This window comes from Pelodiscus sinensis, chromosome 3 (genome assembly GCF_052426305.1).
Source record: "Pelodiscus sinensis isolate ZL-2025 chromosome 3, ASM5242630v1, whole genome shotgun sequence".
Lineage (NCBI taxonomy): Eukaryota > Metazoa > Chordata > Testudines > Trionychidae > Pelodiscus > Pelodiscus sinensis.
In genome coordinates, this window is record NC_143054.1 from 40,985,213 (window position 1) to 40,999,942 (window position 14,730).

A 14,730-nucleotide genomic window follows, 5' to 3' on the forward strand; every position below is an offset into this window, starting at 1 on the left:
CAATATACAATGAGTAAAGTATCAAGTATAACATAAACACAAAATAATAAACAAATGCACCATACTATGTTATGAACTAATGAGCAATAGAATGGAACTTATTTTCAGTATGATATACTTCAGAATATGAAACCTTTAATATATGGTTTTAATGTATAATATAATTATAGGAAGAGTATTTCAGGTAGGTTGCATCACATTAAAACTTTTATGAATTTCCCTTCTATATTTTGCAGAAAAAAGAAGATTGGGATTTTGTTACTCTTTCCATAACCTCTCTTGACAATTTATTCCAGGGTTTAATAATCTTGATAGGAAGTTTTTTTTAATGTCCAACCAAAACCACCCTTGTTGAAATTCAAACCCATTGCTTTTTGTCCCATCCTTATAAGTTAACAAGAACAATTATTTTCCCTACTTCTTGTAACAATCTTTTATGTACTTGAAAACTCTAAGGCTACGTCTACATTGGCCCCTTTTCCGGAAGGGGCATGCTAATTTTTCAGATAGTAATAGGGAAATCCATGGGGGATTTAAATATCCCCCGCGGCATTTAAATAAAAATGTCCGCCGCTTTTTTCCGGCTTTTAGAAAAGCCGGAAAAGAACGTCTACACTGGCCCCGAACCTCCGGAAAAAAGCCCTTTTCCGGAGGTTCTCTTATTCCTACTTCAAAGGATGTGGATTCATTGGAGAAAGTCCAGTGCAGGGCAACAAAAATGATTAGGGGGCTAGAGAACATGAATTGTGAGGAGAGGATGAGGGATTTGGGCTTAGTCTACAGAAGAGAAGAGTGAGGGGGGATTTGATAGCAGCCTTCAATTACCTGAAGAAAGACCCTAAAAAGGATGGAACGAGGCTGTTCTCACTGATTACAAATGACAGAATGAGGAGAAATGCCATCAACCCGAATATAGAATCTCACAAACTTGGTCAATTTATTTTGTACAATGTGATATTATAGTAAGGTAGTGGTGCATATGTTAATTAGAACAGAAAACTTTGAGTTAGAACTTTCGGTTTAATCCTGGCCCCACTGAAGTCAGTGGCAAATTCTCATGAACTTTCAGATGGCTATATTTCAGCTTTGGTTTCTATTCCCAGAATTTTTGTTTTGACAAATCACAAATCATGTCTGCACTTCAGAACATAGACATTTGTACAATGAAGATAATACTTAACTCACAAGGATGTGATTCATTTATTGATTAAAATTTGAAAATTACTTGAAAGGCAATCTAGAAATAAAAAATTATGAATCAGTTACAAACAGAAACATTTTCAAAAGATTTGTACGCTGGTATGATGGAAAGGAATGTAGCAGCAGTAATATGGTTAGTTATTCATCAGAAGACAGTCACTTCCTTGGATTTTTACATTGTCATTTGAAACATAGGGCACCTACCATCACAGCTGGGCAATGCATGATTCCACTGATGGTTTCTTTCACATATGAGTGGTTCTTCATCACTCAGTGTATATCCTGGATCACAGCTAAAAGTTACTACTGATCGGACACTGAAGTTATTACCATGGCGATGGCCATTCACAGGAATTCCTGGGTCAAGGCAAGAATCTGACTCCAGTGTAACACCTGAAATATACAAATTTAGTGGAATTACTTTCAAAGAAAGAAAGAGAAGAGTAACATGGGCTGAAGAAACTTTCCAAATAAACTACTTGGAAATAATTTCTAGTCTATGATGTGGTATGCAAATCTCTTGTAGATGTCTCTTGTCAGTGTCTCAAACCAAAGACTATGTTTCTTTTCTGAGACTTAAATCATAAAAAGGACCCAAAGCCAACTGGAGTGTCAAATGACTAAAGCTTTAAAATGTATTCTTATTTCATATTAACAAAAAGAAAGCCTGGGTGAAAATGGACACTACAACTATAGAAAGTAAGAGTCAATATGCTATCATATTATCTTGTAATTTACTAGTAGATAATTGTATTAAATTATGAAATGTAATCTGATACTCAGAAGTTACTCAGATCTTTCACTCATGTTTTTTCTTCCCCCTCTCCCCCAAGTGAAGTAGTACTATTTCAAGAAAGAAAAGAGTTAGGATTGCAATATCCCTATAATCAGTACTTCAAAAATAGGAAAAAGTGAGGTAACCCTTCTAGACAGCAAAAGGCAAAAGAAGTATAAGCTAAAAGTATGAATATACATAGCAAAACAAATCCCCACTTTTTTTCTTCTTCTCTCAATATTCATTTCTATTAATCTACTATTTTACTGTCCCCTCTCTTCCTCCAACCCCCACTCTGATTCCACTAAAATATTTACATTGTTTTCTTGTAGATCTAGAAGCTTCACATTCCTGTCCAACTTGGGCCTAATCCAGAGCGTACTAGTCTCAATGGGAGTCTTTCTACTGAATTCTGTGGGCTTTAAAATCAGGCAATGCTAATTACAGAAAATTAATAGTAATTACATTACGGCTACAAATTCAAATATTCAAAAGTTAGAAAATGCCAAAATTAGGTTCCCGTTGAAAAAAATAGAATGTGATCATATAATTAAAATCTGCATCATACCACATAAATGCAAAAGTGAGCCAAATTAAGGTTGCACAGCTAGCCAGAACTATAGCATTCCTTATTTTTTTTTCAGTGTTAGTCTTTGCAACCTGAATGATGGTCTTCTGTTTTTATTTTCTGGGTCTAATTTTATAGTTGTTCTAAAAAGCTTAATTTTTATTTTCTATGTCTAATTTTAGAGTTTTTCTAAAATGCAAACCAAAAATTCCATCATATTATGTCATCAAATGCACACCCACATAGTTCATCAGCAGGGATAGGCATATATATAGATATACACAGCTTGAGACTCAGGAATTCTGGGTAACCATTAAGCCTCTGGAGTATAATGTCCTCCAGTCAGCATAAATTTCTCTGCTCATTACCACTAAGCTTGTTCTCTTCTTCTTTATCCTCTGCAATTTGTCCTTGTCAAAGTCTTGTCTCTTTCCCCACCCTTTGCCTTCTCCCAGTCTGTCTCTTTGATCAGTCAGGGTCATCCTGGAACCCCATTCAACTTGTCTCTTCCCTCATTCCTACTAATGATTTACAATCAAACTGTCCCCTTCATGGGCCCCTATCCTATTTAAATTTCCCACCCTATTCCTGGTTCCTTACCCCATTCCCCTCTCCCAGGCTCTAGGTCCCAATTTCTTTGATCATCTAGCCCACACTGCAATTCCTTGTCAGATCTCTCCTTGTCAGTTTCCTATTAAAGTGGTTCCTAGTTCCCCAGAACCCCCCATGTGATACATACCTAAGCATTTGGAAGCACCCTGCACTCTTGTACTTAAGTACTTTGAATTGTATATGCTCAGTACCTGCATCTGGGTACAGTTTAAAGATAATTAAAGCAAAAATAACTGAATCTGCTAGTCCTTTTTCAATTTGACTAATCAATCATATCTGTTTCAATTGCTCAGGTTCTGGCTAGTCCCCAGAATGCACTGTCTTGGCTCAAGAGCTTCAGGTCCTGAATTCCAATTGTCACCACTTATTTTCTGTTGCACTACACCTAGGAAGCATGGGGGCTCCTCACTTGTGATTCATCCCTGCAACTGGCAATTAAGACACGTTCCCCAGTCCAGCCAAGTTGCAGAGGGAAGTCTTTCCCAAAAAGGATAAGATTGAGAGAACTATTACTGAAGAAAAATGCCCATTTTTGTGGAATGATGCTTCTGTGTATATATATATATATATATATATATATATATATATATATATATATATATATATATATATATATAAAATAGATGTATAAAGACAATTTATGTACAAATAAAAGGATATTTATCATTTATACATGTATTTATATTTATAATATTATTTTGTTATTCCGTGCTTATTTTTGTATATGAATACAAATTCACTGTTGCTCTTTTGCTTTCTGTTCCACTCTATGTTTGTTATTACTCAGATAGTTGTCAATATATTGCTGGAAAATTGAAAGGAATGCAAAAGGTGAAAGTCCCTGTTTCATATATATATGAATATACCTGTACTTATAAATATTTGTGTACAATTATACCTGTACTTATAAATATTTGTGTACAATTTCCATTCCATACTTGCACTTATCAATACTTCAGTAATGGTTAACTTGGCACTTAGAGTTAACTCCTTTTATCAGAACTTACAGCAACTTCTCCCATTCTCCTTGTCCAACAAGTTCTAGCACATATCCTCCCTTCCACAGATCCTTGTTTGATCTCAGTGTTCTGAACCCCACCCAGCCAACTTGCTACCAAATGCCTATTTCCTTCAGAGGCTTCCAGGTCTGCCTGCAACTTTCCCCAATTACCAACTGCAATCTCCTTGCCCAACCACTTCCATCCTTCTCTCTCCAGATTCCTAGTCTACTGTCCCGTCACACCCTAGCCTCTTACAAACAGATGAGACATTTTGGCTAAACATTTCCTAAAAAGAGCCTTAAAATGACACGCTACATTTAAAATTTCAGTTCCAATTTTAAGTCATGAGCAACTGCAAATGGTCTTGTAATGGCAAGTGTTGGGCAACTTTAATTATAAGCAGCACTATCAATCCCATTTGTAATACTCCATGAATAACCTGTATCCAATTAGATGCTAGTATCAGAGCAATGTACTGTGCATTCAAGCTGTGAAAAAATTAGTTTAAATTATCATTATATAACAGTCCCCATTTTTTACAATGACATATAATTCAAATAGACATAACACACATTTCTATACAGAGGTGAAAGTAAGCCAGTGCGTCTCGGTGCACCGCTCCAGAAGGAACCAGCTAGCTGAGGCATGTGGCTACAGGAGGAGGCATAGTGCACTCCCAGCCAGTCTCCTGAGGCTCTCCTGCAGGCTGCCATGCAAAGCAGAAGACAGCTGACAGGTTAAAGGGGCTGGCTGACGTGCTCCCACACCAGTGTGGGACAGCTCCAGCCTCGACCCTCCCTACGGCACTATTTAGGGAGGATGGGGTGGTGAAGGCCCCCACCTTGAAGATTCATACCAGGGCACTGCTTGCTGTTTCCATTCCTGTCACAGTTAGGGAGCCAGAGAAAAGTTCACACTATGAGTCACTCACTCCACAGCTCCTTCCCCTCCCCAGCCAAGAGGTAGAGTAATGCTGGGATGCTTTCCCCTTACTCCTGACAGTGATGGAAGGGGAACAATAATCAGGAATCCGGTCTGAATTTTCAAGGTGAGATGCTTCATGCCCCACTGCCTTCACTAAATAGTTCCCTTCAATGGGGTTGATAGCCACTGTGGTCCCTGGGATAAAGTGTGGGGGCAACTCCTCACCCTGGAAAGGGTAGGGCCCTGGGCAAAAGGGACAAAGACAAGGGGAGTCAGCCCTTAGTGCTCCCCAGACTGCAGTGTCCCCCCAGCTCTCAGAACTGTGTGGAGCAGAGCTCCAATACTCCTGCAGCAATTCAAAAGCAGAAAGAAGAGGAATGGACTAGGGATGTTAACTATTGGATAATTGACTAATCAAGAAGTTGATATAATTTCCATCGACTACTTGATTACTCAATAAGGGGATGTACTCCTGCTGTGGCTCTGAAATTTAAATGCAGCCCAGTGGGCTCTTACTGTGTTGAAAATTCAGAGCTGCTGCAGGGTTAGCTCCTCGTGGGTGGTATGAGACGGAACTGAACAGTGCACTGCAGAGATGGTGCTGGGAGGAGCTGGCTCTTAAACTGGCTTCTCCCAGCACCAGCTCCTGATTCCCCCTGCTCCTTGCTGCCTCTCATGCAGAGGCAGCATGGGGCAGGGAGAAGTGAGTAGTTGAGAAGTCACTTGACTACCTGATAAGTTTATGCTTATCGGGTAGTCCACTACTCAACTAATCACTAACATGCCTATAATGGACAAAGATATAGATGTATGGGAAAGGGTGAAAAAATAGAAATGGCAAGCTATTCAGCCAATATTTTAAAAGTAATTAATTCATTTAAATAAATAATATATAGGGATCTGCATAGATAGAAAGTATGGCAAGAGATAATCTTGGCTCAACCAGCAGATCTTAAATGATCTAAAAATCAAAAAGAAGTACTTTAAAAAGTGGAATCTAGGTCAAATTACAAAGGATGAATATAAACAAATAGTACACGTATGTTTGGGCAAAATTAGGACCTGGTGAAATGCATATTAGAACACCTGGGAGCTGATTGAGGAAGTACCTGAGCCTTTATCTATCATCTTTGACAAGTCATGGAAGACAAGAAAGATTCCAGAAGACTGGAAAAGACAAATAAAGTGTTTATCAAAAAGGAAATAAGGACAACTCAAAAAACTACAAAAAGATAATGGAGCAAATAATTAAGGAATCTATCTGCAAATATCTGGAAGATACTAAGGTGATAAGTAATAGTCAGCATGGATTTATAAAGAACAAATCCTGTCAAACCAACTTGATAGCTTTCTGAGATAGAATAAAAAGCCTTGTGGATAGGTGGAAAGTGGTAGATGTGGTATAACTAGACTTTAGTAAAGCATTGGACTTAGTTGTGTATGATCTTACAGTTGAACTACGTAAATACAACCTAACCAGGTGTACTATACTGTGGATATATAACTAGTTGTATAACCATTCTCAGAGATTATTTATCAATGGATCACAGTCATGCTGGAAGGGCACAACACGTAAGGATCTGTTTTAGGACGGATTCTGTTCAATATCTTCATCAATATCTTCATTTAGAAAATGCCATAGAGAGTACAGTTATAAAGTCTGCAGATGACACCATGCTGGGAGAGGCTGAAATTGCTTTGGAGGGTAATACTAATAATCAAAATGATATGGACAAACTGGAGAAATAGTCTGAGGTCAATAGGATGAAGTTCAATAAGGACAAATGCAAAGTACTCCGCTTAAGAAGGAACAATCTGTTTCACATATTGAGGTGTGACTGTCTAGGAAGGAGTACTGCAGAAAGGAATCTAGGGGTCATTGTGGACCACAAGCTAACTTTGTGTCAACAGTGTGTGGCAAGGGCCCCTCTTCCCCAAGCCACTACTGGGGTTTTGCAGCGGGTCTTAGTGGTAGGGAGCCCGAGCCAGGGGCCCACAGGCTCCCTCCTTCACTGCCTTTACCTAATGCTGGTCCAACTTGTTCTCTCCCTTTCTTTCTCTCTGCCTCTCCACCACCTTCCTTTCGTCCTCTCACTCTCCTCTCCAGCCTCCAACTGCTGAGGCTTTTAAAGGCCCTCAGAGAGACAGCAGAAAAGTCAGCTGCCCCCAATTTGCCTGAGCCAGCTCCCTCCCAGCTGCACCTAATTGTGCTGCAGTTCTCTGCTTTTCTAACAGGAGTTTTTCCCTGTTGGGCTGCCTTTTCCCCTCTCTGCAGCAGCTCCCTGGCCTGACCCTGTCACAAGTGTGACATTGTTGTAAAAAAAGCAAACAGGAGTGTTATGAGCAAGACATGAGAAGCATTTTCCTCTCTACTCTGCCCTGATTAGGCCTCAATTAGGCTGTGTCCAGACTCCATGCCTCCGTTGACGGAGGCATGTAGATTAGCCAGATCGGAAGAGGGAAATGAAGCCGCGATTAAAATAATCGCGGCTTCATTTAAATTTAAATGGCTGCCCCGATCTGCCGATCAGCTGTTTGTCGGCAGATCGGAAGAGTCTGGACGCGATGCCCCGACAAAGAAGCCTTTCTTCATCGACACAGGTAAGCCTCGTGAAACCAGGTTTACCTGTGTCGATGAAGAAAGGCTTCTTTGTCGGGGCATCGCGTCCAGACTCTCCCGATCTGCCGACAAACAGCTGATCGGCAGATCGGGGCAGCCATTTAAATTTAAATGAAGCCGCGATTATTTTAATCGCGGCTTCATTTCCCTCTTCCGATCTGGCTAATCTACATGCCTCCGTCGACGGAGGCATGGAGTCTGGACACAGCCTTAGAGTATTATGTCTAGTTCTTGGCACCGCATTTCAAGAAATATGTGGAAAAATTGGAGAAGCTCCAGATAAAGCCAAGAAAAATTATTAAGGTTTTTGTTTTATTTTTCAAAATACCCTTTTTTGAAAAAACACTGTGATGTGATTATGCAAATGAAGCATGGGATATTTTTGATGCACTTTTGATCTTTCTAATTTACATCCCTCTTTTGAAAGAGGGATGTAGTTTAGACATTCCCAGTGAGGGGACAAGATGGCTGTTTTCAAGTATCTAAAAAGGTGTTACAAGGAGGAGGGAGAAAAACTATTCTTATTAACCTCTGATAAAAAATTACAGCATGAGAGGTTCAGATTGGACAACAGGAAAAACTTCCTAACTGATGAAAGGTGATTAAGCACTGGAAAAAATTGCCTAGAGAGGTTGTGGAGTACCCATCATTGGACATTTTTAAGATCAGGTTAGACAAGCATCTGCTAGGGATAATTTAGATGGTGCTTGATCTTGACATGAGTGCATGGCACTGGTCTTGATAACTTCTGTGTTCCCTGCCAGTTCTAGTATTATATTATTCTATCATCTTTATTATCATAAACTTATTTTCTCTCTTGCATATGTTTTTATAAGAACAATAGCTTTTTAGCTTCCTACACATTAATGTTTTACTTAGTTTCCATTTTACTAAAAATTGCTGATATATGTTGAAACACTAATATTTCCTCCAAAACATATGGGATTTAGTTAATGCTTAAGTATTACTGCAAAGAGGACAGTGATCTTTAGAATTATACCATACCAAAGCTTGAGTTCAAAAGGGCTGTGTTGATTTTGGCAGTTAGATATATTTTTCAACTTTTTTGTTTTTGGTTATATAGAGTCTTCATTCTGATTCAATTAAACATACTTTATTGACTTGGAACTCAAATTAATTATTTTAGTAACAGATTTAACTATTTGAGCTATAAAATGGAAAGAAGAATTTGTTATAATATGAAGGCAGCATGCAAAGGCATTTTAATATAACACACAAAACGTACTAAACTAGTGAAAATGTGTGTATTAGAGCAAACTTTGTTTTCCATCTGTTTTTAGCAAATTTAATACTTTAGAAATGTCATGGCATGATAATCTTGGTGACTGAAGTTCATTATTTTTCCTAGAAATAGTCAGAGCACAAAGAAAATCTTCCTAATACTGCTCTTCCCTTATGACCTGAAACTATTTACCTTAATTTAGAGTCAACTTGTTCTTACAATATTTGGTATTAAAGCACAGAAAAAGAATTAAATAAATAAAAACAAGAACCAAGCTTGCACAAAATGGAAAACCTCTTGAAGAAACTTTACATATTTGTAACTCTCTGGGTGCATCTAGACTGGCAAGATTTTGCACAAAAGCAACGGTTTTTGCGCAAAAACTTGCCAGCTGTCTACACTGGCTGCTTGAATTTGCGCAAGAGCACTGACTTTGTAATGCACTAAATCAGTGCTTCTTGCGCAAATACTTTCACACTCCCACTCTGGAAAAAGCCCTCTTGCACAAGAATACTTACACAGGAGGGCCAGTGTAGCCAGGGAAGAACTGTTTTGCGCAAAAAAGCCCCGATGGCTAAAATGGTGATCGGGGCTTTCTTGCACAAAATCGCGTCTAGACTGGCCACGGATGCTTTTGCACAGAAGCACTTTTGGCACAGAAGCATCCATGCCAATCTAGACGCGCTTTTGCAGAAATACTTTTAACAGAAAAACTTTTCTGTTAAAGGAATTTCCGCAAAATCATGCCAGTCTAGACGCAGCATCTAAGTATCTGAGGGGGAAAAAACCCCCTGCAAATTTGAAATTTACTTATGATGTCTACTTACACTGAACATGAAAATCAATTTATTATATGAGTAATGAAAGCTAGAGAAAACCTAACATAGACTCATTTTAAATTATATTCCATATTAGCTCTACCAAAAGTATTTTGTTTACATTCAATCTAAATAATTTAAGTGTTAGTTCAATTACTATATTGTGAAATTACATGCTGCAAAACATCAATGTCCAAATAGCTGGGACAGTATCTAGAATATTTAGATAACTCATTTTAAATCTATACAGTTGGTTGAGTTATAGATCTGGAATTCACTGTACAAACTTAAGCTAATTTTCCCATAATCCTACATTTTTAATAACGGGGATCTGGATATTTGGGGTTTTAGCTGGAATAAAGATATGACAATACAGTGGAACTGCAGAGTTATGGACAGAGGATTGGAAGTTGCCCATAACTCTGAACAAGATATTGCAGACTTCAGATACTGGGTGGAGGGCTGCTGCTGTAGCCATGAGATAAGGCTGAAGTGCTATGGGTGGTAAATTCAGGACTTCTATCCAATGGGCTCTGGGATTTAGATCCAGGAGTGTGAAGTTGTTGTGTGGGTGTGAGGTAAAGCACCATAGCTCCAATCCTAGTTATAGTATTGCAGGGGGCACCATATATCACAGTTTCAGCCCTGCAGCAGCATTCCCAACTTCTTGGGTCACCAGGACTTGGGGGTCCTCTCAGCTCGGCTCCTGGTTTCAGCTAAGGGCAGGGTGCACCTCAGGACTCAGGGGTTTAGCTCTTAGGGGAATGTTATGGCTGAAACCATTGCTCTCATAGCTAAACTCCTGAGTCCTGGTGCCTGAAGCTTGGTACCAAGCGAGGGAGCTGAAGCTTTAAGCCCTAACACTGCCCCTTCCCTGATCTAAAACCCTAAGGCCCTGTGCGCTTGAAGATCAGAAGCCCTCAGTCCCCACCTGGAGCCTGAATATCCCACCCATGGCTGCAGCCCTCCTTCCCCCATAGCTGAAGCCCTGAGATAGGATTCCCAACTGTGACTCAAGCTATTCCAGGAGATTCCCTCCGCCCCCAACATTACATCATGTCATTTAAAAAAATGTATTTAAACCTCTAAGATTGCTTTCAGTAGTCACTGGGGAATGGATGCCAATTCAGGGAGACTCCACACCAATCCTCGAGAGTTGGCAATCCTACCTGAGCCTCTAAGGCAGCACGCTATTTGAAGGTGGTATATCTTTTTGTTTTGTTTTCCTTATGTTTGATTGATTACTTCAGCGATGTGTGGTGTCCAGCTAATTGGTAAGTTTATAACTCTGCTGTTTGTATCTTTGGGTATGTCTAGGAGGGTAATGTAGGCATACCGCAATTGCAAATGAAGCCCGGGATTTGAATTTCCCGGGCTTCATTTGCATAAGTGGGGTGCCGCCATTTTTAAATCCCCGCTCGTTCGAACCCTGTGCCGCGCGGCTACATGGGGTACGAACTACGTAGTTCAAACTAGGCTTCCTAGTTCGAACTACCGTTACTCCTTGTGGAATGAGGAGTAACGGTAGTTCGAACTAGGAAACCTAGTTCGAACTACCTAGTTCATGCCGCGTGTAGCCGCGCGGCACGGGGTTCAAACAAGCAGGGATTTAAAAATGGCGGCGCCCCGCTTATGCAAATGAAGCCCGGGAAATTCAAATCCCGGGCTTCATTTGCAATTGCGGTATGCCTACATTACCCCGCTAGTTCGAACTAGTGGGGTAGTGTAGACATACCCCTGGTGCAGAAATGCTGAGATCTACGGCCACATGGCTGAGGGGCTGGCTTAAGAAAGGCTCTACCCCAGGACTTTAGATCAAGTATGGGTTAAGGTGAAGGAGCTCAGGCAGGGCTATGCCAAGGCCCGTGAGTGCAGCTCCACCTCAGGGGCAGCACCTCACCACTGTGCTTATTATCAGGAGCTGGATCCTGGGTGGTGGGGAATCCCTGTCTGCCATGGTTCTCGTGCAGACACCTGTGCAGCATTGCTAGGAGGGAATAGAGGAGACTGAGGAGCAGTTGCCAGAAGAAGAGGAGGAGGACCCCAACTGAACCTAGGTGACCCTAATGGATGAAGGAGGTAACCTAGTAACAGATGATGTGGGGAAAGCTGAAGTACTCAATGCTTTCTTTGCCTCTGTATTCACGGACAAGGTCAGTGCCTGGACTTCTGCGCTAAGTGACGCAAGATGGGATGAAGATGGACAGCCCGTAGTGGGTAAAGAACAAGTTAGGAACTATTTAGAAAAGCTAAACGTACACAAATCCATGGGCCCAGATTTAATGCATCCGAGGGTACTGAGGGATTTGGCAAATGTCATTGCGGAGCCTTTGGCTATTATCTTTGAAAAGTCGTGGAGATCGGGAGAAATCCCGGATGATTGGAAAAAGGCAAATGTAGTGCCCATCTTCAAAAAAGGGAAGAAGGATGATCCAGGGAACTATAGGCTGGTCAGTCTTACCTCGGTTCCTGGAAAAATAATGGAAAGGATCCTTAAGGAATCCATATTGAGGCACTTGGATGAGAGGAAGGTGATTAGGAATAGTCAGCATGGATTCACAAAGGGCAAGTCGTGCCTGACCAATCTGATTAGCTTCTATGATGAGGTAACTGGCTCGGTGGACATGGGAAAGTCAGTGGATGTGATATACCTTGACTTTAGCAAGGCATTTGATACGGTCGCCCACAATATTCTTGCCAGCAAGTTTAAGGGAATGTGGATTGGATAAATGGACGGTAAGGTGCACGGACCCACGGTGGCAGAGTTTTGCAGCCCAGGCGAGACCCTCATTATCCCTAAACTGCCTGGCCTCCCTCCCTCCTTCAGGTTGACATCTCCCCTCACTCCCCAGTTTTAAAAACAGTTTGATAGTTTCACAAGAAAGTTTATTTTTGAATACATTTCTCACACAGTTTTATTTTTTTACAAACATTTATTTATTTGCACATACATTGTTAATAAACATTAAGTTTTTGATATTTAACCTGGTCTGTTTTGTGTTCACTGTCTGGAGACTGGTGCAGGGATGGGTTGTGGGAGGACAGGTTTTGGGCCGGGGGGCCCAGGCTCACAGGCCCCATTAGGGGAATTCATTGGGCTCTTGATGAGAAGCACTCATGCAAAGCTTCTCGGATGCGGACCCCCATCTGATGGGCTTGGCGAATGGCAGCTGTCCAGGGCTGTGTGAACTGCCTCCCCTCCACTTCAGCCCTTGCCCCCCCACCCTGGGAAGAAGGACTCCCCTTTGCTCTCCACCAGGTTGTGGAGGATGCAACATGCAGCCACCATCTCTGGGATATTGCATTCTCTCATGTCGAGGAGAGTGAGCAGGCACCTAAATCTTCTCTTCAGCTGGCCAAAGACACATTCCACCTGCAGACACGCTCGTGTCAGGTGCATGTCAAAGAGTTCCCTGCTCGGATTCAGATACCCAGTGTATGGCTTCATGAGGGGGTATGCTGCATCAGCCACAATGCAGACTGGCATCTCCACATCCCCAACAGCAAAGTTTTGCTGGGGGAAGAAGATTCCAGCCTGCAGCCTTTGGTAAAGGTATGAATTTCGGAAGATCTGAGCACCATGTACCTGGCCTAACCACCCCACACAAATGTCAGTGAATAGTCCATGGTGGTCAACCAGGGACTGTAGCACCATGGAAAAGTACCCTTTTCTTTTGATATACCAGGCTGTTCAATGGGGCGGTGCATGGATAGAAATGTGAGTACCATCAAGCGCTCCTCCACAGTTTGGGAATCCCAGCCCTGCAAAACCAGCCATGATAGTGTATAGGTCTCCGAGGTGGACAGTCCTGTTTAGCAGCTCCAAGTTGATGGCCCTCACACCTGCAGAAATAGACACATACAAACATACAGAATCAGAAATTAGAGGAGTTGTCCGACTCCTTGGGAGATTCCCCTCCTCTCCCCCCCCCCCAAGACTCTAGGACTCCCCTCTGCCCCGGCAGCCATTCCCAGCAGTAGGGCGGAGTGAGGCCAGGAGCCCTCTACCACCTCCCCTCCATTGCCCCCCTGCCCTTTCCTGTTACAGTCTCCCTACCCCTCATGGCCTGCCCCCCTTCCCAGAGGGACTTACCTCAATCAACACAGCACCAACAGTAGATCTCCCCAGGCCAAACTGGTGTCCCAGTGATTGGTAGCTGTCAAAGGTGGCCAGCTTCCACACGGCAATAGCCACCCTCTTCTCCAGGCAGAGCTCAGGTGAGTGTCCTGTTGTTGCAGGATGGGGGCAAGCCAGGTACAGAGCTCCTGGAATGTGGACTTCTGCATCCTGAAGTTTCGGAGCCAAGCCTGGTCATCCCACTGTTCCATTACGAGCCGGTCCCACCAGTCTGCACCTGTCTCCAGCCTCCAAAAATGCCTCTCATGGAAGTTCGGTGGCAAGAACAGTGTTGCTGCATCCCAAACGAGAAGCTCCAGGCTGGGTTCAGAATCCAGATATGGCATGAACACCATGAAGGTCTCATGGAGTTGCAGAAGCACTTAAAGCACTACGCTGTGGGGCCATCGCCTGCCCAGGGGCAGCTCTGGCTCCATGGCAGAAAAACAATTCAAACCACAAAAACAGAAGCAGGAAAAAAAATGCTGTGGTGTCCCAGAAAGCAGGGCATTCAAAGCAAGCACTGCAGAAGCTTTGCTGTTCCTCTAGGACATAGGAAAGCCATCTGCATGAGCAGAGGAATGGCAGTTCAGGAGGATCCCTTAAAGCACATGTCTGCAAAGGGCATGTAGCAGGATCTGGAAGTAAAGGCTGCTCCCATGCCTTGGCAGAAGTGCTTCCAGGTGCCCTTTATTGACAGAGCATCCAGGTAGTCTGGATGCTCTTTTTCAAAAAAGCGGATTGATTTTTTGATCCACTTTGTGCAATCTAGATGCTCTTTTTTGTAAGAGGCTTTTTGAAAATATCTTTTGAAAAAGCCTCAGTCGGAAAAGATGTGTAGTCTAGACGTAC

The 14,730-nt window shown here is 42.1% G+C and overlaps 1 protein-coding gene across 1 annotated transcript in view; it reads right to left on the bottom strand.

Moving 5' to 3' along the window:
- The window catches only part of CSMD1 (CUB and Sushi multiple domains 1), a 1,868,278-nt gene that overhangs the window by 410,039 nt on the left and 1,443,509 nt on the right, over positions 1–14,730 (bottom strand). The window contains exon 18 of the mRNA XM_006137767.5: positions 1,405–1,593. Coding sequence (XP_006137829.3) covers positions 1,405–1,593 — 189 coding nt within the window. The remainder of the gene's footprint in view (positions 1–1,404; positions 1,594–14,730) is intronic.